The sequence below is a fragment of the Orcinus orca genome, chromosome 10 (genome assembly GCF_937001465.1).
Source record: "Orcinus orca chromosome 10, mOrcOrc1.1, whole genome shotgun sequence".
Lineage (NCBI taxonomy): Eukaryota > Metazoa > Chordata > Mammalia > Artiodactyla > Delphinidae > Orcinus > Orcinus orca.
The window spans coordinates 74,157,399-74,178,184 of NC_064568.1; the positions used below are offsets into that span (position 1 = coordinate 74,157,399).

The 20,786-nt window shown below is 55.5% G+C and overlaps 2 protein-coding genes across 3 annotated transcripts in view; both read left to right on the forward strand.

Moving 5' to 3' along the window:
* TTBK1 (tau tubulin kinase 1) overlaps positions 1-7,291 on the forward strand; it is a 42,018-nt gene extending 34,727 nt beyond the window's left edge. The window contains exons 14-16 of one of the 2 annotated variants that reach the window (XR_007479631.1): positions 1,736-3,306; positions 3,974-6,338; positions 6,703-7,291. Coding sequence is in view for 1 of the 2 variants with exons in the window: in XM_033423973.2 (XP_033279864.2) it covers positions 1,736-3,306; positions 3,974-4,373 (1,971 nt within the window). In the remaining variant the exon portion in view is untranslated. Of the gene's footprint in view, positions 1-1,735; positions 3,307-3,973; positions 6,681-6,702 lie in introns of those variants that run through there. The other variant, XM_033423973.2, reaches the window with a different exon arrangement.
* A 6,970-nt stretch (positions 7,292-14,261) lies between these two features.
* SLC22A7 (solute carrier family 22 member 7) lies at positions 14,262-20,745 on the forward strand. Its single transcript, XM_004267565.2, has 10 exons — positions 14,262-14,703; positions 15,349-15,452; positions 15,587-15,741; positions 15,865-16,033; positions 16,858-16,981; positions 17,332-17,441; positions 17,936-18,150; positions 18,357-18,465; positions 19,408-19,614; positions 20,023-20,745. Exons 1-10 carry the CDS (start codon positions 14,308-14,310, stop codon positions 20,075-20,077), a joined length of 1,644 nt encoding a protein of 547 aa, XP_004267613.1. The 5' UTR covers positions 14,262-14,307; the 3' UTR covers positions 20,078-20,745.
* Positions 20,746-20,786: the final 41 nt, after the last annotated feature.

The following is a 20,786-nucleotide window of genomic DNA, read 5'->3' on the forward strand; positions in this document are numbered from 1 at the left end:
TGAATGAAAAACCCTTAAGAGGCTCAGTGTTTATCAAGAAAGAGAGCCATGTAAACACGGGTTTGTGAAATAGAGGGTGGAAGGTTCTGTAACGGAAGGATGTGGGAAAACAAGTAGAGTGATGAAGTCGGCTTGGTGGGTGGACAAGAAGCTTTTGGGGAAATGAGCTGTTTTAGCTGGGTCCTGGAGGAAGAATAGGAATTTGTCATGTCAATAGAGAGAGTGAGAGGACCCCCTGGGCAAAGGAAACTGCCTAGGGAAAGACCCAGAAGTGTGAGATGCATGAGGCATTTAGAGAACTGCTGGAACGTAAGTGGGGGACCAGAGGGTGCTGCTCAAAGTGAGGTTGGAGCACAAGGTAGGAGTCAGATCATGCGGTGGGGTGGGGACAAGTGGGGGGGGTGGGGATGGTCATGTGCCAAGCCAAAGACTGAAACTGTCTCCTGAGGACTGTGGGACCCACCGTAGGTTTCTGCAGGTTTGAAGCAGACGGAAATGGGATCAGATTTAAGTTTCAGGAAGATCACTTGGGCAGCTGTAAAAAGAACGGATGGGCAATGCAGAATGGAAAAAGGCTGATGGCTGGGGGACCACGAGGCAGGACAGGGCTGTGCCCAGGGGCATAGGGCAGCAGACACAGATGTTCAAGAGGAATGCCTGGCAGGACTCCCTGAGAGTCTGGATGGCACCTGAAGGTGTTGGAGCCCCTCCAGGGCTTCTGGTCTGCATGGGTTGTGTTTAGGAAAACAGAGGCCCTGTGTGTTCAAAAGGCTAACAAAGTGCTGGATACCATCAGTACCATCCCACCAGGAACAAAGCCATGTCCGCCCTAATGGGGCCTGGTGCATTGTGGGTGCCTGGGGATGTGTGTGATTGACAAGGGCAGAGCTAGAGAAGACACAGCAGCTGAGGTCCTGGTGAGATGGTCAGGCCTTTTGAGTCTGGAAGGAAGGGGGCTAAGGGCAGATGTGGCAAGAATCTAGAAAACCAAGGACATGCCATCACATTGCCAAGAACTCTGCACAAAGCTTCAAAGGGTAAAACTTAATCAAGTGAAAAGAAACTGCCTTTCACAGGCTGGCTGTGAGTTGTTGGAGGAAGTGTGGACTCAACACATACCTACAGAGGACTGGAAAATTCCTGGCTGACAGGCAGGTGGGAAGGGGGCTGGAGCTCCAGGGGCCCAGCCTGCACTTCAAGGTGTGGAGGACAGCCTGGACTTTGCCCTTGTCTGACAGGTTCTGGTGGCCCTGGTGGCCAGCTCCCTGGCTGCAGAGGAACTGTGCCCTGTGAGGAGGCAGTGAGGGCTGACCCAGACACTTGCTGCCTCTCTCTGGACCTGGTTTCCTACATGGTGGCTATGATGGCTTGCAGTTGTCATTTTCTTCTGTTGATTGAACTAGAGCTGCCTCTGGGTTTCAGGATACACATAGGATACAGAAGAGTGGGGGTAAATGGAAGACTGGTAGACAGAAAAGCCACCAGGATCAAGGCCTGGGACCTCAGGGGACCTGGAGCATGAACACAGTTATTCATCAGAGATTTATTGAGCACTTACTAGGTGCCAGGGACCATTCTAAGCCCTGGGGACAGAGCGATGAGCAAAACAGCCCCAGCATGTGCTCTAGTGGAACTCACAGTCTCGTGGGCCTCGTAGCCTGGGAGTGCAGTCGGGCCTTCTCCGGCCCAGGATCGGGGGGTGACCTCAGTGGGTCCCTGTGTGTGCCCCTTGCAGGTGTTCTCCGTGGCGCCCCCGTTTGAGGTGAATGGTCTCCCGCGAGCTGTGCCCCTGAGCCTGCCCTACCAGGACTACAAGAAGGATCTTTCCGATTACCGTGAACGGGCTCGGCTGCTCAACAGGGTCCGGAGGGTGGACTTCTCGCACATGCTACTTGCCACCCCGCAGGTCCCGCTGGCGCCTGTTCAGCCTCAAACGAATGGGAAGGAGGAAGAGGAGGAGGAGGAGGAGAAAGAGGAGGAGGAGGAGGAGGAGGAGGAAGAAGAAGAGGAAGAAGAAGAGGAGGAGGAGGAGGAGGAAGAGGAGGAAGAAGAGGAGGAAGAAGAGGAGGAGGAGGAGGCAGTGGCCCTGGGGGAGGTGCTGGGGCCACACAGTGGCTCCAGCAGTGAGGGCAGCGAGAGGAGCACGGACCGGAGCCAGGAGGGCGCCCCGTCCACGCTGCTGGCCGATGATCAGAAAGAGTCCAGGGGCCGAGCCTCCATGGCTGACGGGGACCTGGAGCCTGAGGAGGGCTCCAAAACGCTGGTGCTCGTCTCCCCTGGCGACATGAAGAAGTCGCCTGTCACTGCCGACCTGGCCCCCGACCCTGACCTGGGCACTCTGGCTGCCCTCACTCCTCAGCACGAACGGCCCCAGCCCACCGGCAGCCAGCTGGACGTGTCAGAGCCAGGCACCCTGTCCTCTGTCCTCAAGTCTGAGCCCAAGCCCCCTGGGACCGGGACAGGGCCGGGGGCTGGGGCAGTGACCATAGGGGCAGGGGGAGTGGCAGTCACCTCCTCGCCCTTCACCAAAGTCGAGAGGACCTTTGTGCACATTGCAGAGAAAACCCACCTCAATGTCATGTGTTCTGGTGGACAAGCCTCCCGGTCTGAGGAGCTCAGCGCTGGGGGGGAGCTGGGCCTGGAGGTGCCCTCTGATGGAAGGGCTGCAGAGGAGGGGGCCTCCGTGTACCTGGAGAACGGCATTGCCCTATCGGGGCTGGTGAGCTGTGTCCTGTCCGCCCCCCCCGGGAGCAGCCCCTTGGAGGTGACCACAGACTCACTGCCCAATGGCCCAGCCCTTGCCGATGGGCCAGCCCCGGTGTCCCTGCTGGAGCCGGGTCCCGAGAAACTGGCCACCATCTCCCCCAGTCGCCAGGCCAGGCCAGGCCCTCGCCCCAGGAGCCGAATCCCTGTCCTGCTGTCTGAGGAGGACACAGGCTCGGAGCCCTCAGGCTCCCTGTCGGCCAAAGAGCGTTGGGGCAAGAGGGCACGACCACAGCAGGACCTGGCGCGGCTGGTGATGGAGAAGAGGCAGGGCCGCCTGCTGCTGCGCCTGGCCTCTGGGGCCTCATCCTCTTCCAGTGAGGAGCAGCGCCGTGCCTCTGAGACGCTCTCAGGCACAGGCTCGGAGGAGGACACGCCTGCCTCTGAGCCCGCGGTGCCCAGGAAAGCCGGGCGGGCAGCTGCCACCCGGAGCCGGATCCCCCGTCCCATCAGCGTCCGCATGCCCACGCCTGCCGCAGCCCAGCAGCCCCCTGACAGACCCCAAGGCGCGGCCCCAGCATCTGACACAGCCATCACCAGCAGGTGAGAAACTGCTGCTAGTCCCAGGGCAGGCAGAGGGTGACTACAGAAGGCCTCCACCAGCAGACGCTTCCCTGGAGCCAAGGGCCATTGATAATTCAGGAAGGACCCTCAGCCGTACCCCCTGTCCACCCCCTCCCCAACTAAGTCTCTCTTCTGACTCAGGTCCCAGCCCTCTCACTGGGCTCAAGGGAGTGGCTGCAGTGAGTGTGTCTGGAGGGGTTCCAAGGAGGCCAGGCTTGGGAAAAGGTTGATGGGGGCCAGTGGGGTCCACACACAGCCTCTGGAGTGCCATGGGGCATTTGAGGCCAAAGGATAAAGGCCAGAATAGTTGGGAGAAAACATTATTCATATTAATATAAACATGGGTATATAATAGAGTAGAATGTAAAATCCATGCGAATTTTAAAGATAAAACAGAGACATCAAACAAAGCCTGGAGCAAGCTCTTTTGGTAGCAGCCTGGGAGTGTGTGGCCCTTAGAGGTCCTGTTCTGGAGGATGGGGCACCATGCCTCAGTTTATCCATCTGTGCCAAGGTCTCCTCAGTGTCATCCAGCTCTGAGGATGCAGGACTCTGGAGCTCAGTGCCCAGGGAGATTCTGAAAATGTCTTTTTGTTTCTTTGCCCTCCTCTTGTCTCTTGCCTTCTGCCCTCCGCACCTCCCGCAGGCTCCAGCTGCAGAAGCCCCCAGGGACGGCCATTGCTGCTGACCTCCGTCCCAAACAGCCGTGGCCCGGGCCCAGGGCGAGCCGTGGCCCGGGCCCAGGGCGAGCCCAAGCCGGCACCAGGCCCCCAGCCCCGCGCAGTCCCGGCCTCCCCGCCTCCTCCGCGCACCATCCCAGCGCCTCCCCCCGGAGCCGGTCCCTGTCCCGCAAAGAGAGCCCCTCCCCCTCGCACCAGGCCCGGCCGGGGGCCCCCCCACCCCGGGGCGCCCCGCAGGCCCGGGCCCAGCCTGAAGGCACCCCCTCCCCGGGGGCCCCCAAGAAAGGACCCAGAGGGAAACTCCAGACTCAGCGCGCAACCAAAGGCCGGGCGGGGGTTGCGGAGGGTCGGGCTGGGGCCAGATAATGACGCGCGCGGCGCTCCGTGGCCCCTCACCCTCACCCCGGCCCCCCACCTGCAGCCGGCCACACTGGAACAGCTCCCAGCACAGCCTTACGCGCCTGACGCGCGCCACCCGCGGCCCCAGCTTCCTGCCTGCACCCGCGAGGACGCGCGCCAGCACACGCCGCGCCCACCCGCCGGCCCTGCGGAAGGGGACGCGGCGCCGCGGGGGGAGTGTCCGCCTCCCCATCCTCCCCTGTCTCCGCCCCTCCCCCTGCTGCCCTTCAGGTGGGGCAGGCTCACCCTACGCCCCGGGGAAGGCTCAGCGACTCTTCACCAAGGACTCCACGAATGGGGACGCCCTGCTAACCACCAGGCCTCTGCTGCTCTCCAAGCCCCCCCAGGGAACTCTGCTTACACATCCTGCGGCGCCTTTCCCTCCTCCTGACCCTCATCCAGCCAAAGCTACACGCCCCAACCCTTTCGGAAAGGCAGCCTCAAATTCCAGAAGTGGAGGCTCCAGCCTCCCACTAGGGGTTAATCTCACATCTCCCGGGAGCTGTGGTGGTTGGAAAGGGCTCTTCTCAGCTGCCAGATGGGGGTTGGGGAGGTGAGACCTAGGAGCCATTGGTCTACTGTGGTGTGAGGAGGCAGGTCTGACCTGCCCCAAAGTCAGTCATCCTGGACACCCCTGTAGGAGGCAGTGGACAGGTGATGGGGGAAGGGTGCTCCCTTGCGCCTCTAGGGTGCCAAGACCCTCTCCCCCTTAGTTTGTGTGGGACCTCAGTGGGAACCATCAAGTGTGTGTGGGCTGCCTTCCTGGGCAAGTGTTTCCCAATGGGAAGTTAGAGGGGGGCTTTAAAAAAGGTTTCACCCCTTCCCTTTGTCCCCGGATCTAGTGCTCAGGATCCCTCACCATCAGGAATTCCTTCTTGCCATCTAACCTCAATCTTGCCGACTGCAGTTTCAGCCAACTTCTCTCTCTCCTGAATTCAGTGCAGGTGGAGAACGGCTGGTTATCATCTTCTCTGCACTGGCCCTTTGGAGGTTCAGGGACTCAGTTCTAGCTGGGTCACCATCCCTGTCCTCCTGCCTGTGGGGAGTAGGCTGGATCAGACCATCATCTCCCCCAGTGGGAGAGAGAGCAGAAATAGGCAGACAGACAGACAGCTGGCCCCTGGACTCAAGGCAGAAAGGCCCTTTTAACTTCCAGATTGTATGCTTGTGTGATAGGTCCAGCCCCAGCCCCCTCCGCCTCCAGCTCACCCTTCGGCCTGTCCCCTCTTGTCCTAATCCCAGCCCATGTGGCCGAGCAGTCCCTGCAGCGGGTGAGGCCTCTGCTGCTCCGTGAATGGATATGGGGCCTCCTCCTGGGTCTGGCTCCTGCATAGTTCATCCCAACTCATCATCAGCCTCAACTGCCTACATCTGGGCCAAGGGGCTGCAGAAGGGATAGCCAGCCCTGCCTCTCTGGGACAGGTCCCCTGCAGGCCTTCTCCATCCTCAGCACACACAGCCTCTGTCCCCTGGCCTGGCCCCTCTGTTCTTCCCTGGGTCATAGACAGCAAGGCAAGACAACCAAGGGAAGAGGAAGAAAGGTCCCAGCCTGCCCCAGTGATCTGGCAGCATCCAGCCACCATCACTTAGAAGGATGCCCGTGAGGAAATTGGCCCCGAGGGAAGCCTGGTGGTGCCAGCTGAAGCCCCTGATGGAGAGTCGGCAGCTTGGGCAGCTGCTTCTATGCCAAGGTGGTGGTTTCTCTGCAGACCAGCCCAGGGGAGGACTCCAGGGTGGATGGCCTTCGAGATTCACCCAATGCTGACGCAGAAGCTCCCAGAACACTCAGGAAACCTCTCCGGACAGAGCCCTCTTTGTCAACCCGAGACCCTCCCAAGGCCTCTGCTGCCCTCTGGATCCAGCAGAGGGGGTGGAGGAAGGGCCACTCCCTCCCACCTAGAGCTTCTCCGAATGACAATCAGCTCGTGCCAGGTGGGGACCCGGGCATGCCCCTGGTGCCCAGGTCCTCGGCCTGCTCCTTGCCACCAACCGAACTGTGAATGTAGGGCCCCCAGCCTCACCCCTGCCCCAGGACCAACAACACCCTGGTTTGGTGTTGGGAGGGAAAAGGGGGCGGCCTGAGAGAGCCCCAGGCCCATCCCACCCTCTCGCTTCACCCAGCACTGGAGCTGGGCAGAGACACAAAACCCTGTCTGCCTTTGGGATTCCGGACCTCCCTAGGGCTCCCAACTGACCTCAGGCCTCTGCGTCATTGAATGTCACTGAGGTGGGGGGAGGAGAGGAAGGGGCGAGTGTGCGAGGGGGCTAGGGGACTGACTCTGCTCTTCTCCCTCAGAAGGATCCAGGGCAGAGGAAACCACACCTTCCAGTGCCCCCACCCCCAGCTGCAGCTTCTTCCCCCTTGGGCACCCATTCCCTGCCACCAAGCCTTCCCAGTCCTGAGCGCCTTCTCTATAAAAGAGTGTCACACCACCACCACCACACCCCTCCAGCATTTCCTCATCACCACAGCCTGTGTCACTGGCTCGGATGCAGGTCTGCTCACCCCAAAACATGCCTCCCCTCCCCAGCCGCACTGTGCACGAAGAAGGTGCAGGCGAGGAGCCGGGCCCCAAACCCGTGGGCTGCCCCCTTCCCAGATCCTCGCAGGGGCCTGGCTTGCTCAGTCTTCTCAGCTCCGGGGACCAGCCCTGGTGGTCATGGGGTAGGGGGCAGAGAGTTGCCCCTGCCCTCTCCCTGGGGAAGCCACTGAAGAATGTTTACATGCCAAAAAGAATGTAACACCCTCCCCCACCCCTCCTAGTCACTGCATGGCCTCTGCCCACCTTGCACCTGTCCACCCGCCACCCCCACCCCCTGGAAGCCCCTGTCATGATTAGATCGGGTCTCGGAAGGGAAGTAGCCATCACACCATTAAAAAGCCTGTGGACCTTTCTTTCTGTTGGCCTGGACTCTTTTTCATTTGGGAGAGAGGGCAAAGCCCAGGCCCTGGGGCTGGGGGTAGACAGGAGAGAAGAGAGCAGGTTGGTGGGAAAGTGGGGAGGGACTGTCATGGAGGCAGATTGTCTACAGAAAAGGATATGGAAGCTCAGGATGGATACTGGAAATTTGCTCAGGCTTACGCTGGTGGAAGGGGATGGTCCTGCTGTCTCTGACAGCAAAGCTCAGGCTCTCTTGGCTCCCCTGGCTCCCAGAGACTCTAAGTCTAGCTTTGTGCAGAGAGGGAGGGAGGGAGAATTTTCATTGCCCCCCAAATTAACAGACAAAAATACAAGTGTTTGGAAAACCATAAAGTACAGCAGCTTACAGGCAAGGAAGATAAATGGTCATTATTCTAACAAAACCTATGTAAATCACAAATGAACAGAGCCTCCACTCCTAGAAATGTATCCTGTGGATATACTTGTAAACTTGCAAAATTATATGTGTCCCAAGTTATTCATGGCAGCATTCTTTGAACTCTGCAAAGCCTCACCTGCAATTCCGAAAGCCAAAAGTTTCTGAAACTTGGGAGTCTTCCCATTAGATTGGCATAAACTCACTTGGTAACAAAACCTGCCAAGACCGTTTATAGTCTTTATTAATTCCATTTACCATACATGTTTGCAGTGGAAATATTCATGTGTTTGACTGCACGGCGCTGCCTTAGATCCTCCTAGGGTGTTTCATAATATAAGGAATATGCACTGAGTTGCCTTTCTAAATATAAATATATTCTGGATTCTAAAAGATTTTCGATGGTTTGGGTAAGAGACTGTAGACCTGTACAAGCAAGTGCTCAGAAGTCATCCAAATGTCCGTTAATTGGGGCCTGTTAGTAGAACATGGCCACCCGTGTGACATCGTGGGGGACTGTGAAGCTCTACCATGAAGGAGGCGGCTTTTTGTATACAGTAAAAGAACTGTGTGTGTAATGTCCAACTGGGCAGATGAGTTAGAGGCCTCTGGCTGCTCTGGGAGGCGAGCTGGGGGGAGGGAGGCTGCAGTATAGTGTACTCGCTGTACTTCTTGCATTTTGGACCCTAGGTTCACTACGTGTGAATCTTTCACCTAGGCAATACGTAAATAATTTCTGTCCCAGGGTAGGCTCCCAGCCCTGTCTGAGATCAGAGAGAGAAGGGCCCAGGCTTTGATGTCCTGCTCTCCCTCCGAGAAGACCACTCCACCACAGCTGTGACATTCCAGAACCTGTGTAACCATCTCCTGTTTCCCTCCGTGACTTCCTGGGCCCCCGTTTCTTTTGACGTGATGCAAGGGGGCTCTAGGGTCTGATTCACTAGATTTCAGTGGGGCCCCCACATGCTTTTACCTTCCTTCTTGTTCAAAAATGTCAAAAGCAGGTCATATCTGTAGTAAAAAGGCAAGCGCTAAAAGCATATAAAATCAAACGTGAAAGCCTCCCATCCACAGATGTGACCATCTACAGGTGACCCCTGTGAACCACTTGGTGTACACCATCTCAGACCTTCTCTTATGTTTATAATAATAGCACTCTCTCCACATATATTTCTTATAAATAGAGGAGCATATTACACCTACTATTCGGAAACATGATTTTTACACCCAGCAATGTCTTAAAATACAGATCTTCCTTGTGTTTAGTATATCATAGAGTTGTACAACCAATCATCACAATCAATTTTAGAACATTTCCATCACCTCAGAAAGAAACTCCATATCTATAGCAGTCACTCCCATTTCCCCCCAACCCCTCTAGCCCTAGGCAATCTACTTTCTGGCTCTATATAGATTTGCCTATTTTGGACATTTCATATCACTGGAATCACACCCTATGTGGCTCTTGTGACTGCCTTCTTTACACAGCATGTTTCCAAGGTTCATCATATTTAGTTTTTTATCAGTACTTCATTCCTTTTTAGGGCTGAATGATATTCTGTTGTGTGGATAGACAACATTTTGTTTATCCAGTCATCAACCGATGGACTTTGGGTTGCTTCTACCTTTTGGCTATTATGAATAATGCTGCTATGAACATTCATTTTCGAGTGTTTGTGTGAGCATATGTTTTCATTTCTCTTGGGTCTATATTCTAAGTATATAGGTAGAAATATAGAAGTAGAATTGCTGGGTCATATGGTAACTCTATGTTTCATATGTTGAGGAATTACCAAACTTTTCCACAAGGGCTATACCATTTTACTCTCCCACCAGCAATGTAGGAGGATCCTCGTGTTCTTTTTAATGGCTACGTAATGGTCCATGGCATGAATGTTCTATCATCTATCTAACCAGCTCCACATTGTGCTTTCATTAGAGTCTTTCCAACTTCTCACTATTTCAAATAGTGCCAAAATCAACATCCTGGCTCCAATCTTTGCTTACGTCTAATTCTAGGAGAAATCCCCAGAACAATCAAGTAGATGAAAAATATCTTGTTCTATTTTTTAATTTCTTTTATTATTATGAATGAATGAAAGAATACCAAGGACTATTCATTCATTGTTGTTTAGAATTCCTTCAAGCATTCATTCGTTCAACTAATTCTGAGCCCCACATGTACCAGAAGCTATGCCAGACATGGGACACCATCCAGGAACTGAGACAAGGCAGAGTGTGCCCTCTAGGAGGTGGCTGTAAATTAACTTTCACTTTACACGAGGCTCTATGTGCGCTGATACCTGAGGCTCAGGTAGGGCCTCCCAGGTCAGACTGCAAACTTGAAGGAAGGCCCTCCGACGAATATGACTCTTAGACTGAATTTTGAAGGAGAAACAGGAGTTGGGCACGTAGAGAGCAGGGGGGCAAGGTGTGGAGGTGTGAGGACTATGTGTGGTTCAGTGTGGTGGTCACTGGTGTGATTCGGGGAGTAGAGAGAGGAGTGAGGGGGGGCAGGACCAAGCCTGTGGCAGGAGTGGGCTACGCCAAGGAGGACAGCTTTAGAGGGTTACAGAGAACCCCTGCCCGCCCTCCTCCCCCAGGAACCTGAGACCTGCGAGGCACACTCACTTCCCTCACAGCTTGGCTCCACAGGTGAGGACCTGCCCAGCCCCCTGCTGACCTTCTCTCCACTCCCTCAGAAAGACTGTCTTTTCTGTTCTAGGGCCAAGAGAGCTCTGAGGACAGCGGCACAGAGAAATGAGTGGCTTGAGCAAGGTTCCTCAATCAGGGGCTTGATAGGGGCCAAAAGACCCAGGACACTGGAGGGGACTTTGTTAGTAAAGAGAGGTCCATGGGGGACACTCTGGAAAAAAGAGACCAGAGTGGGAACGTGGAGGGTGTCATGTTTCTGATCGTCATACACTGGGGCCTGCTGAGATTTTCCCACTGTCTACTCAGGAGTCAAGGCCAGGATAAGAGCTGAGACCAAGCCAAGACCGAAGGGTGGTCAAGATGAACTTCTAAGTCCTCAGCCGATGCAGGAGCCTAGTCTTGCCCATGGTGATGTGCTGATGGGGGAGGAGAATCTGCATGGTCATTGGAATTTGGCCATTAGTCAGAGGGAAATATGAGACAAGCACATTTTCATCCGTTCCAGGTGGCATCTTCTGCATTCCTCTCCATCCCATGTACAATTAAGCCCAAAGTAGTGTAACATCACCCATTGCCACCACCATCAATTTTACCACAATCACCACCTCTATCTCCATTACCTGCTTCTAACTCTATTACCCACCACTACCAGCACCCTTATCACTCAAATCACAGATACCCTTCTCCATCAGCTGCAGTCACCACCACCATCACCATCACCACTACTAGGCTCTGATGACACGATTAACAAGAGAGACAAAATTCTTGTTCTCCAGGAGCTTATATATCTTCAACATGACCACCACCACCATTTTCACCATCATCACCACCACCACCACCACCACCACCACCACCATCAGTATCATCGACCACATAATCCTCATCACCACCACTGCCCTCATAACCACATCACTATTACCACTATCCCTAGCCCCATACCCTTCATCCCTATTCCAGTCACCATCATTTCTGCCATCAGTATGCCCACCTCCATCACTGGTATACCATCCATCCCATCACCATATTTCCCACTACAATGGATTCTGTCATTACCACCATCATCAATGTAGGAAATGATTACCTGGATTGTAGCAATGATTAATGGTCAGTGAAGCCCCAAGTAAGATAGGGAGGTCACTCAGTGGAGAGAGAGGAAAAAGAGTAAGAAACACTAAAGTGTAAGAAGTCTCTATTGCAGGCAATCCCAAATAGGGAATTGTTTACCCCAGGAACTTATTCTTTCCCAAACCCTCCAACAGTTCTAGTATAATTTCAAGGAAGGAGTTGTTTTTCCCATGCACAAGGCTCCTTCTCATCTAGTCTGGTATAAATGAGGGTCTCCTTCTATCTTGGCCTCTGAGCCCAAGTTTGGATTCCCAGGTTGGAGGGGCATGGGGATGGTTAAAAATTTAATCAAAACCAGCTCTTGACTGGTGATTCAGAGCTGATCAGTACTCTGGTTAGACTCCTGGAATTTCCTACCTTGCTTGTCCTTGCTTTTCCAGCCTCCAAACATCATGGTCATTATCACCACCATTCCTTGATGACATCAGAGAGGAGAGCTGCCATATGGGGTGGAGGCAGGGAATAAGATGAAGCTGGGGGTACAGTTAATGTCAAATTACTCTCTGTAGAAAGGGGCTTCAGATTTATATCTGAGTTGCCTAGAAGCCAATGCAAAGAGGGAGAGGTGACTATTAGCTACATCTCATGTTAAGGCAGGAGAGAACCCTCCACTGTGAAAACGAAGGCACCACAGCCAATGCCCAGGGTTGGCCTCACTGGCTGTTCTCTCTGGCTGTGGAAAAACCTCAGAGTATTCCCCTGTGGAGTCGCTGGAGGGACCATGGTGATGAGATGGCTGCAAAACTTACCTCTCAGGAACCGCAAACAGTTATGATATTTTATATTTTTATAGAAATGATTACATAGTATCAAATGAGGGAGGAACCAACAATGTGGGGATCACATACGGGTGAGAGCAAGAGGGAAGGAGTTTATCACTCTTGAGCTGGTCTCCAGAGTGGCTGGGGCACGCACCAGGTGAATAGGAGGGAGGCCAGGGCTGCCTTCAGGACCGCACCCAGGGTACTGGAGGGAATGGGGCATGGTGGGGAGGGGTCAGAGACAGGCGTGGGGAGAGGAGTCATATGGAGGGTCATATGGGCCAAGCTAGGGAGCCGGACTTTCACCCTCCAGCAGAGGGAGCCGGTGAGGAGTTTTTTGTTTGTTTGCTTTTGATGTGGACCATTTAAAAAGTCTATTGAATTTGTTACAATATTGCTTCTGTTTTATGTTTTGGTTTTTTGGCCACGAGGCATGTGGTATCCTAGCTCCCTGACCAGGGATTGAACCCACACCCGCTTCATTGCAAGGCGGAGTCTTAATCACTGGACCGCCAGGGAAGTACCACGGTGAAGGGTTTTAAACAGAGATATTACCCTGTCAGATTTGTGTTTTAAAATGTTCATTGTGGTGGGTGTGTTGAGAGGGGTGAGACTGGAGGCAGGGGGGGTTGTATCACTTATTTTAACCCTCTCGCCAGACTGCATGCTCACTGGGGGCAGGGACTGTGGCCGAGGCATCTTTGTACCTTACAGAATGCTGAGGTTGCACAAGAGACTCAATATCTTTTACTATTATCACCTTCTGTCACCACCACCAAATCACTGCCCTCACTCCCAAGCCTATTAGCATCACCATTAACACACACCATGTCAACAATTTAGCTCTTTTCCCAGAGCTTTCTCAGTGAGCCCAGCCTAGGGCAAACTGGAACATCTCCAGCTCAGCAGCTTGGGTCAAAGGCCTGGGCAAGAGTCAGGGGTCCTGGTCCTCTCTCCAGCTCTGCTGCTGAGTCACTGTGTGAACCCAGCAAGCCGTGTTCCCAGCCTCCCAAACAGTTTTTCTTAACTCTTCGAAGTGGGGGCTAGATTAAATAAGAGGTTTTCAAATATTTTTGTCGCTTAGGCTCTTTAGAAGCTTACTTGCCAACCTGGTGTTTGGAGAATCAGATCAGAATAAATCTGACATTGCTGGCTTTCTCTGTGCTTTCGCGGCAGGGGGACATGAATGAGAACTGAGTGAGGAGTCAGACAAATTCTGAGTCTTTGGCATTCATTGCAGGCAACTATGCCAGGACCTTGGCAAACCCTTTCCTTCCCTACCACCACCACCCACCCCCCAGACACCACGGGGTAATCTAGGAAGCTCCTGAAACAGGGGCAGAGGGCAAGCAGAAGGGACTGTGTATATGAGAAGAGCCCCTGAGTGAAGAAGTGGGAGGGTGATAGGTCTCAGACCCCCAGATCAGCCAGTCTGTCCAGTGTGGTTCCAGGTGTGTCTCAGGCCAGGGCATAAGCTCCAGGTAGGGGTACAAGGAGGCCTTGTGGCTCAGCAGGAAGAACCCTTCACCTGGTTAGGGCCTGGCTGTCAGTCTTGCATCCTGAGCTGCTGGTCAGGCTGTGGCTGCAAATAGACCAAGCTGAACTAAGGCTTCACAGGACAAAGGGCAATCAGGGAGAGCTGGCACTATGCTCCAGGGGACCTCCCCTTTTAGGGACCCTTGGAAGCTCTGCTGACCAAGGGGCTAGGGCCTCACCTCCTACATACCCAGCTACCCCATCATGGCAGCACAAGGTTGCCCCACTTGGTCCTTGAGCACCAATATGTAAGTCCCAGAGCCACGGAGTCAGTGACCTCTGAATGGATGGCAGCCCCTCCCCCCAGGCACTGGGCCAGACAGGCAGGGATCCCTGGAGACCTGGGTGGCCTGGGAGGGCCAAATCCTGGGCCAGCCCCTGAGGGCTGGATTCTGGCTGCAGGCTCTCTGCTCGTCAGTCAGTCTACTCCCGCCTCCAGAGTCCAAGGGTCCAAGTGGTGGGCAGTTTGAGCTGTGCTGGGCACTACAGAGGGAGTCCGTGCTGGAGAAGGTTGGTAGGTGGGCAGCATGGGATTCGAGGAGCTGCTACACAAGGTGGGAGGCTTTGGGCCCTTCCAGCTGCGGAACGTGGCACTGCTGGCCCTGCCCCGTGTGCTGCTGCCCATGCACTTCCTCCTGCCCATCTTCCTGGCTGCTGTGCCAGCCCACCGCTGTGCCCTGCCTGGAGTCCCTGCCAACTTCAGTCACCAGGACGAGTGGCTGGAGGCCCACCTGCCCCGGGAGCCTGATGGCAGGCTCAGCTCCTGCCTCCTCTTCACCCATCTCCAGGCCCTCCCCAACACCACGCTGTGGGGAGGGGGGCAGAGCCCTGGGGAGCAGCTGGAGGGTGAGCCCTCCACAGTGCCCTGCCCTCAGGGCTGGGAGTACGACCACTCGGAATTCTCCTCCACCATTGCAACTGAGGTACCCGAGCTGGGAGGTTGGGGGACATGCGAGTGGATGGGCCTGCCATTGCCTTGGGTGATTACCATGTGGGCATTAGACAGAGTACTTTACCATTTAGAGTCTCAGTTTACCAATCTGTAGATGGGATCTATAAATTCAAAGTACTGAGCTTCGTTCCTGGCTTGTAGTAAAGCCCCTGTGTGAGAGCTGCTATCATTAACTGGGAGGTGATTAGGGCAGGTGAGGGCTAAGATGGCTCTAGGGAGCTGGGGCAGAGATTTGAGAAGGGTGTTTCTGTACTAAGAGGTGAGAAACAATAGAGGACTCCTCCCTCTTCCTTTTTTCCGGGCCCCAGGTCTAGGATTTGCATAATCCATCTAGAGGAGTGCAGGTGGGGGCAGAGTCTCTCTGGGAAGGAGCAGAACTCCTGTTGTCACGGTCAAGGCCTTCTATGGGAAGACACTGAGGCTGCAGAATTGGGGAGGGGCAAAGTTTTCCACCCCCCCCCCAAGCTGGGGTGAATAGTTGGGGGCTATCTGACATGGAGGTACCAGGATGGCACAGTTGACCTCAGAAGAACCTGGGGTCTAGGAGAAGAGGGATTGGTACCAGCTGGAGAGGGCCCTGTGCCCATAGGAGGCCCCTCCCTGCCTGTCCCTGCAGTGGGACCTGGTGTGTGAGCAGAAAGGCCTGAACAGAGCCACTTCCACCTTCTTCTTCGCCGGTGTGCTGGTGGGGGCCGTGGCCTTCGGATACCTGTCTGACAGGTGGGGTGAGGTAGGGGGGCCAATAAGGGTGTGGGGTGGGGAACCCTTTCCACTAGCTGGGGTATGGGCCTAGTATACCTCTGTCTTGGGACTTCCCTTCTACAGGGCGCTGACCCTGCATGACCCCTGTGCAGGTTTGGGCGGCGCCGTCTGCTGCTCGTGGCCTATGTGAGTTCCCTGGTGCTGGGCCTGGCATCTGCAGCCTCAGTCAGCTATACCATGTTTGCCATCACTCGCACCCTCACTGGCACGGCTCTGGCTGGCTTCACCATCATCGTGATGCCACTGGGTGAGGCAGGCAAAGGACGGGTAGGGCCTAGAAGACTGCAGGGAGGCAGTTGTCAAGGGTGAGACTGAGCCCATCTGGCCCTTGCTAACTGTCTTCCTGTCTCCAACTGCGCCCTGGGTCCAGAGCTGGAGTGGCTGGACGTGGGACACCGTACTGTGGCAGGTGTCCTGAGCAGCACCTTCTGGACAGGGGGTGTGATGCTGTTGGCACTGGTCGGCTACCTGATACGGGACTGGCGATGGCTTCTGCTGGCTGTCACCCTGCCTTGTGCCCCAGGCATCCTCAGCATCTGGTGAGACCTGGGGGTAGCTGGGGAGTGGGAGATACAGGAGGCCAGAGACAGAATTAATCAGAGGCTGAGATTCGAAGACAGACTGAGAGATGAAGAGAAACTGTCAGTGACCAACAGAGAGAAAGAGAGACAGAGATCAATACAAAGAAGATGGCACCAGGCATGTGAAGCAGAGAAACAGGGAACAAAATATAGAGAGATAGAAATGGAATGACAGAGACAGAACCACTGAGAGACAGTGAGAAACCAGGACCGAAAGGCAGACTCAGAGGCACAGATAGAGATGAACACATGAGTGACAGAAGAGACAGAGCCAAGCACAGACAGGCTGGCGCCCTGGAGGGGTGGGGGTGGCGGGCAAGCCAGCACAGGGGTAGGGAGTCCAAGCAGGAGGTGGGGGGCTGAGTGAGGTGGGCATTTCATTGCCTCCCCAAAGTGAACTGGTTTTGGATGATCCCTGTGGGTATGTCTGTATGTCTGTTTCTCTTCCATCCTATGCCCTCTTGTCACCTGTGGGTGAAGTGGGTAGCTGGTCCTGGGGGCTGAGGTTTTGGGAGCAAGACCAATTCAGTTGAGTAGAGAAGGGACTCCCAGGCTGTGGAGGACCTAGGCCTGGGCAAGGAAGAGTGGGAAGAGGTGGCTTTGAAATTGGGCCTTAAGGGATGAATAATAGTTCATCAGGTGAGGAGGGCTTGGGAAGAGAACACATTCCAGGCTGAGGGGACTGTGTGGGGAAGAGCCTGGAAACTGACAGCCTGTGGTGTGCCCAGGAGGGAGATGTGGCTTAGGGTGCTCTGACTGAAGGGCCTCCTCCTGCCCCCCAGGTGGGTGCCTGAGTCTGCACGCTGGCTTCTGACCCAGGGCCGTGTGGAAGAGGCCCACAGGTACCTGCTCCGCTGTGCCAGGCTCAATGGGCGGCCTCTGGGTGAGGACGGCCTGAGCCAGGAGGTGAGAGTGAATGTATGTGTGAGTGCATGCAAGTACGTGTGTGTGTGTGTGTGTGTGTGTGTGTGTGTGTGTGTGTGTGCGCGCCCTGTGTCAAGGGTCCCCTTCCTGGGATCCACTCTGTGTGCAAGAAAAGCTCCTGGCCCCCAATGGAGTGTTCCAAACTCTTCAGGATGTCCTACTGGCCCTGGTGGGCCACACCCTTGACTCAGGACCCACCCTACTCAGCTCCCACGTGCATCCCCTCCCCCACTACTGCAGAAGAGAAGGATGGAAACCCAGGGAGAACAAGGTGCCTTGTTCAGGCCACATAGCCAACTCCGAGGTCACAAACTCTCCTCCTTCCCCACCAGGCTCTGAGCAAAGTGGCTGCTGCGGAGCGGGTGGTCCGAACACCCTCATACCTAGACCTGTTCCGGACTCCAAGGCTGCGACACATCTCATTGTGCTGCATGGTGGTGTGGTGAGGCGGGGGCTGACCTGGGCCTGGTGGGGTGGGGGAGGGGCACACTCCACTGGTGCTGAGTGTGAGAGGACAAGGGACAAGTGAAACTGTAACTGCGGATGGCAGGAGGATCCGCCTCTAGGGGGGAAGGGGGCTCTGGGAGGTCAGGATGGAGCAGGCATCAGAGACACGTGGGGTTAAATGCAGGCTCTGCCACCTCCTTACTGTGAGCCCTTTGACAGGTCACTTAACACTCTGAGCCTCAGTGCCTCTTCTGTACAACCGGACGCTATTAGTTCCTATCTCACAGGGTTGCTGTGAAGATTAGGTAAAGGTGCTTGGGCTACTGGCATGTGCTGCACACTCAGAAGGGATTATGGGGACACGGAAGACCGTGGGAAGCGGGCTCCGAAGGTGGGGGAGACGGTCCCTCTAAAAGGCCAAGGCTCCTGAGAAGAGAGGACAAGGGGGCGCGAAGGAGGACCCCTGAGTGGCATCGCGACCCCCCTCAGGTTTGGAGTGAACTTTTCCTATTACGGCGTGAGCCTGGATGTGTCGGGACTGGGGCTGAACGTGTACCAGACGCAGCTGCTCTTCGGGGCCGTGGAGCTGCCCTCCAAGCTGCTGGTCTACCTGTCGGTGCGCCACGCCGGACGCCGCCTCACGCTGGCAGGAACGCTGCTCGGCGCCGCCCTCGCCTTGGGCTTCAGGCTGTTGGTGTCCTCCGGTGAGCCCCGCCCCAAGACCCGCCCATTCCCGTAGGCCCCGCCTTCTGGCCGAGAAAACCCCGCCCCCCACCGCCACCCGGCTCTTTCCCGGAAGCCCCGACTCAAGGCCAGCTAAGTCTGGCCCTCTCCGGAGGCTCCACCTCCTATCCTGGGAGAACCTCTGTTCTGCAAGGCCTCGTCACTGCCTGAACCCCTTTTCCTCCAGAGGTGAAGTCCTGGAGCACCGCCCTGGCGGTGATGGGGAAAGGTTTTTCTGAAGCTGCCTTCACCACTGCCTACCTTTTCACGTCGGAGTTGTACCCTACCGTGCTCAGGTGAGGGGTCCCAGGCAAGGCACCTGGAGGGAGGGCTTGTTAGTCACAACTCTTATCAACACGCCTACATACACACACTGCACCCCAGTCCCTGTCGCCCATTCCTTACAGAGCTAATCAGAGCTGTTTGTGTTTGCCTAAGTCTGGGAGGAGGTGGGGCATTTAATCTTCTTTACTAAGTGACCTTGAGCAAGGTCAGACAACTTTTCTGGGCCTCCTTTAAAAGAAAACAGTCGCAAAAGGCCCCATCTGGGGCTTCCCTGGTGGCACAGTGGTTGAGAGTCCGCCTGCCGATGCAGGGGGCACGGGTTCGTGCCCCGGTCTGGGAAGATCCCACATGCTGCGGAGCGGCTGGGCCTGTGAGCCATGGCCGCTGAGCCTGCGCGTCTGGAGCCTGTGCTCCGCAAGGGGAGAGGCCACAACAGTGAGAGGCCCGCAAAAAAAAAAAAAAAAAAAAGGCCCCATCTGTCCATCCCATCCTACTCAACACAGCCTAAGCAGAACTGCCCTTGGGGGTTGTCTCTGGACATAAGGCCCTGGCCCTTTCAGGTAGCTATTGACAGGTGGGGAGGAGATGGGTAGGCAGCTGGGCATGTTTAGAAAGCCTTGTGTCTCCTGTAACATGGCAGGGTCTGTTCCAGCTGCTGACCCTTTCCTTTCACGCTACCCTTTCCCCATCCTCTTTCTGATGACTTTTTTTTTCCTTCAGCAATACCTGATTGGTACTATCAGAATGGGGGCCCATCCTCTGGTGGGTGCTGGCTTGGGGGCCCCTGGCCTAGGGGTGGGTGGGAAGACCACCTGAAAGAAGACTCAGCTTTCTTAGCTGTCTGGGGAGAAGGGGGCACCAGGCCCTGCCAGCCCAGAAAGGGAGCCCCATGAGGCATGACCGCAAGTAGGTGTGAGCACCAACCCCCTCCTCCATCCTCTCTCTCTGAGCAGACAGACAGGGATGGGGCTGACTGCACTGGTGGGCCGACTGGGGGGCTCTTTGGCCCCACTGGCAGCCTTGCTGGACGGAGTATGGCTGTCACTGCCCAAGCTCGCTTATGGGGGGATCGCCCTGCTGGCTGCCTGCACTGCCCTCCTGCTACCAGAGACAAAGCAGGCACAACTACCAGAGACCATCCAAGACGTGGAGAGGAAGAGGTGTGTGCACAGGACTGTATCTGTGTGAGCACATGCATGTGGGTATGGGTGCTGAGGTACCTGACACCTTAGGTAAGATTCAGAGAGGAAGACATGTCTGCACATGTGTGTCTGGTGCATGTATGCACGTGTGCATGGGTGTGTGACCTAAGGTATGTAAACTGCGTGTATAGAGGTGTAAATGAGTCCATACCTGTGTGTGTGTCCAGGAAGAAGAGGATGTGTACACACACTCAGGTATGCCTACATGTCAGGGATGTGTCAAGCATGTGTGGGAGTCACTTGTGGGAGTACATGTGTTTGTATATCAAGAGCTGGGGGAAGCCCTAGGCCAGCCCTATGGGGCAGGCTGGGGTGGTAGGCTGGGAGGATAAACCCCACCATTGCTCATGACTCCTTCCTCCTCAGTGCCCCATCCAACCCTCAGGAGGAAGAGATGCCCATGAAGCAGGTCCAGGACTGAATGGAATCAGGGGCAGGCCCTCCATGGAAGTTCTGCAGCAGGGGCTGGGAGAACAGAAGGGCAGGCCCTCTGACCAGGGCTGGGGGCAGTGAGCCCCCTGTCCAGGGCTGGAGTTGCCCCCTCTCTGTGCTCATCCAGCCTTGACTATTTGGCCTCCAGCAACAGAGCAACTTCCCAGAATGCAGTGGGCTGCTGAGAATTCTGGCACCCCTCTCATGGCTGGGGGGATTCTGTAAATAAAGGTGCCCCTTGGGTTAGGGCAACAGTGAGGAGCTGTGGGATGAGCCCTGGATGGGAAGCCACTGAGTCTGGCCCTGGGTTCTGGTCCCAGCTTTGTCACTGATTTCTGGGTGACCTTGGGCATGTGGCTTTCCCTCTCTGGGTCTGTCTGGTCATCTCTCAAATGGATAATGAAGCCTCTTAGCAGACCTCGCCGCAGGATCTATCTGCTCTCATGCTCAAATGAGATGCTGAATAAGGTGCTTCCTCTAGAGATGGTGCTAAAGAAAGAACTGTCCTATGACGACTTCTGGTACCAACAGGGCTGGTGGGCATGCTGTCCACTGCGTGGTGCTGGGAGCTGCCCAGTGCCAGAGCCAGGGGACCAGGAGAACAGAGCTCTTTGTTCCCATGGCTGGCTTTGCTACCTCCCAGTCACTTTGCAGGGTAATGCATCCCCACACCCCTACACTCCCCACCCTCCAACCCA